Below are 3,449 nucleotides of genomic sequence, written 5' to 3'. Positions count from 1 at the left end.
ATATTGCTGATCTCTTTTAAAAAGTAAACTATATTACTGATCTCTTTTAAAAAGTAAACTATATTGCTGATCTCTTTTAAAAAGTAAAGTATTGATGATCACTTTTAAAAGTAAACTATATTACTGTTCACTTTTAAAAAGTAAACTATATTGCACACCTCTTTTAAAAAGTAAACTGTATTACTGATCTCTTTTAAAAAGTAAACTGTATTACTGATCTCTTTTAAAGAGTAAACTATATATTGCTGATCTCTTTTAAAAAGTAAAGTATTGATGATCACTTTTAAAAGTAAACTATATTACTGATCACTTTTAAAAGTAAACTATATTACTGATCACTTTTAAAAAGTAAACTGTATTACTGATCTCTTTTAAAAAGTAAACTGTATTACTGATCTCTTTTAAAGAGTAAACTATATTGCTGATCACTTTTAAATATTAAACTATATTGCTGATCTCTTTTAAAAAGTAAACTATATTGCTGATCTCTTTTAAAAAGTAAACTATATTGCTGATCTCTTTTAAAAAGTAAACTGTATTACTGATCTCTTTTAAAGAGTAAACTGTATTGCTGATCACTTTTTAAAAGTAAACTATATTGCTGATCTCTTTTAAAAAGTAAACTATATTGCTGATCTCTTTTGAAAAGTAAACTGTATTACTGATCTCTTTTAAAGAGTAAACTATATTACTGATCACTTTTAAAAAGTAAAGTATTACTGATCTCTTTTAAAGAGTAAACTATATTGCTGATCACTTTTAAAAAGTAAACTATATTGCTGATCTCTTTTAAAAAGTAAACTGTATTACTGATCTCTTTTAAAAAGTAAACTGTATTACTGATCTCTTTTAAAGAGTAAACTATATTGCTGATCTCTCTTAAAAGTAAACTATTGATGATCTCTTTTAAAAAGTAAACTATATTGCTGATCTCTTTTAAAAAGTAAACTGTATTACTGATCTCTTTTAAAGAGTAAACTATATTGCTGATCACTTTTAAAAAGTAAACTATATTGCACACCTCTTTTAAAAAGTAAACTGTATTACTGATCTCTTTTAAAGAGTAAACTGTATTGCTGATCACTTTTAAAAAGTAAACTATATTGCTGATCTCTTTTAAAAAGTAAACTATATTTCTGATCTCTTTTAAAAAGTAAACTGTATTACTGATCTCTTTTAAAGAGTAAACTATATTACTGATCACTTTTAAATAGTAAACTATATTGCTGATCTCTTTTAAAAAGTAAACTGTATTACTGATCTCTTTTAAAGAGTAAACTATATTGCTGATCACTTTTAAAAAGTAAACTATATTGCACACCTCTTTTAAAAAGTAAACTATATTGCACACCTCTTTTAAAAAGTAAACTATATTACTGATCTCTTTTAAAAAGTAAACTATATTGCTGATCTCTTTTAAAAGTAAACTATTGATGATCACTATTAAAAAGTAAACTTTATTGCTGATCACATTTAAAAAGTAAACTATATTGCAGATCACATTTAGAAAAGTGAACTATATTGCTGATATCTTTTAAAAAGTAAACTATATTGCTGATCTCTTAAAAAGTAAACTATATTACTGATCACTTTTAAATAGTAAACTATATTTCTGATCACTTTTAAAAAGTAAACTATATTGCTGATCTCTTTTAAAAAGTAAAATATATTGCTGATCTCTTTTAAAAAGTAAACTGTATCACTGATCTCTTTTAAAGAGTAAACTATATTACTGATCTCTTTTAAAAAGTAAACTATATTGCTGATCTCTTTTAAAAAGTAAACTATATTACTGATCTCTTTTAAAAAGTAAACTGTATTACTGATCTCTTTTAAAAAGTAAACTATTGATGATCACTTTTAAAAAGTAAACTATTCATGATCACATTTTAAAAGTAAACAAAATTGCTGATCACATTTTAAAAGTAAACAAAATTGCTGATCACATTTTAAAAGTGAACATATCGCTGATCACATTTAGAAAAGGGAATTATATTCCAAATAATCCTTTGGTTTAAGCTAAGCTTAGGTTAAGGTATGTCAAGTAGTACCTTTATCTGGCCTTTACAGACCAATTGGTATCATAAGGTTTAAATGTAGGATATTGTTATAGAATTTTGGTTACTGTATTGATATCAAATATGAATACATGTGGAACACTGGGTGTAAATGTTTCACTTTGATTTGTTTTCCTTGTTTATTTGTTATTCATGATCTTCTAAAAAGTTAGGCAGCAAATGTTCCAGGTATTATATATGAAAGCAATCAATTGTTTTAGATTGACTTAATAGCTTAGATTGTGGTGAAATTCAAGTGAATTAGAACATGATTTATTTAGCTTGGATGGGCAATAAAGATATTTGTTCATATTTGACATTTGGCAAGTTTGTTGTTATTCATAAATATAAGCAACCAGTTATAATTTCAGGAAATAACTTCTGATTTGATAAATTGTTAGTTTCTAACGATTAATGATAGAGGTGTTGTCAAGCAGTGATATCTGTTAGTTGGTATATTCTGATAAGGCTAGCATGATATGAAGGAATTAAACTCTATGATAAGATATAACTATCAAGATTATATCAGTTTCAAGTCTGATATTAAATCACTTTGAACTTTGATATCTATTATCCTTCCTAGATACCCATTAAATATCATCCTATTTTCAAACTAGCTTCCCATGACTGACTAAATATATCAGCCCGTTTGTTATTTCAAATTCTCATACAAATATAACCTGGAGTTTGGCTTTTATCCAAATTTTTGACTGAAAGATTGGCAAATAGCCAAATAATTTGAGTTGAAAAGTGTGGTATTGCTGACTCACAGGTAACATCTGTGTTGAAAACCCAACAATATATTTTGTGAATTTTTTCTAGTTTATATACTCTGGTCTATATAACCTTTTTGAATAGCTTTTAACAGATTTTTTATACGCCCACACGTAAGTATGGGCGTATGTTGTAGTTGCCCCTGTCCGTTGGTCCGTTCACATTTACCTCGTGCTCGCTCTACAGGCTACAATTCTCTATAGAATCTTTTGTATGTGTGTCAATATCATTAAGAAGATGTGCACTATTGAATTTGGTGATGATCCAATGATTTTCTTTAGAGATATTGCATAAAACTCTGAATTTGCGTTACTTTTTTGCCTTGTGCTCACTCCACTACGATTCTCCATACATTCTTTTTATCTTTTGTATGTGTGTCAATATCATATTGAAGTTGTTCACTTTTCAATTTGGCGATGAGATATCGCATAAAACTCTGATATCGCGTTCGTTTTTTTCACTTAATTTGCTCGTGCCCACCCTAAAGACTTCAATTCTCCAAGTATTTGTGGGCCCAGTTTGTTATCGAAATGTCAATTCTTTTTTTTTTTTTTTTTTTTTTTTTTTTTCCCTTTTTTTTTTTTTTTTCCGTTTTTTACACACCTTCCTGGGCTTAGA

General features: G+C 27.1%; 1 protein-coding gene across 1 annotated transcript; it reads right to left on the bottom strand.

Moving 5' to 3' along the window:
• Positions 1 to 388: 388 nt before the first annotated feature.
• On the bottom strand, positions 389 to 538 carry LOTGIDRAFT_125599 (hypothetical protein; the record flags this gene model as incomplete). The annotated part of the gene is made up of 1 exon (XM_009062196.1): positions 389 to 538. A coding segment is annotated over one exon (150 nt), but the record flags the coding sequence as incomplete, so codon positions are not given.
• Positions 539 to 3,449: the final 2,911 nt, after the last annotated feature.

Source organism: Lottia gigantea, assembly GCF_000327385.1.
Source record: "Lottia gigantea unplaced genomic scaffold LOTGIsca_50, whole genome shotgun sequence".
Lineage (NCBI taxonomy): Eukaryota > Metazoa > Mollusca > Gastropoda > Lottiidae > Lottia > Lottia gigantea.
Note: the sequence above shows the minus strand (reverse complement) of the source record. Positions and strands in the feature narration are given on the sequence as shown.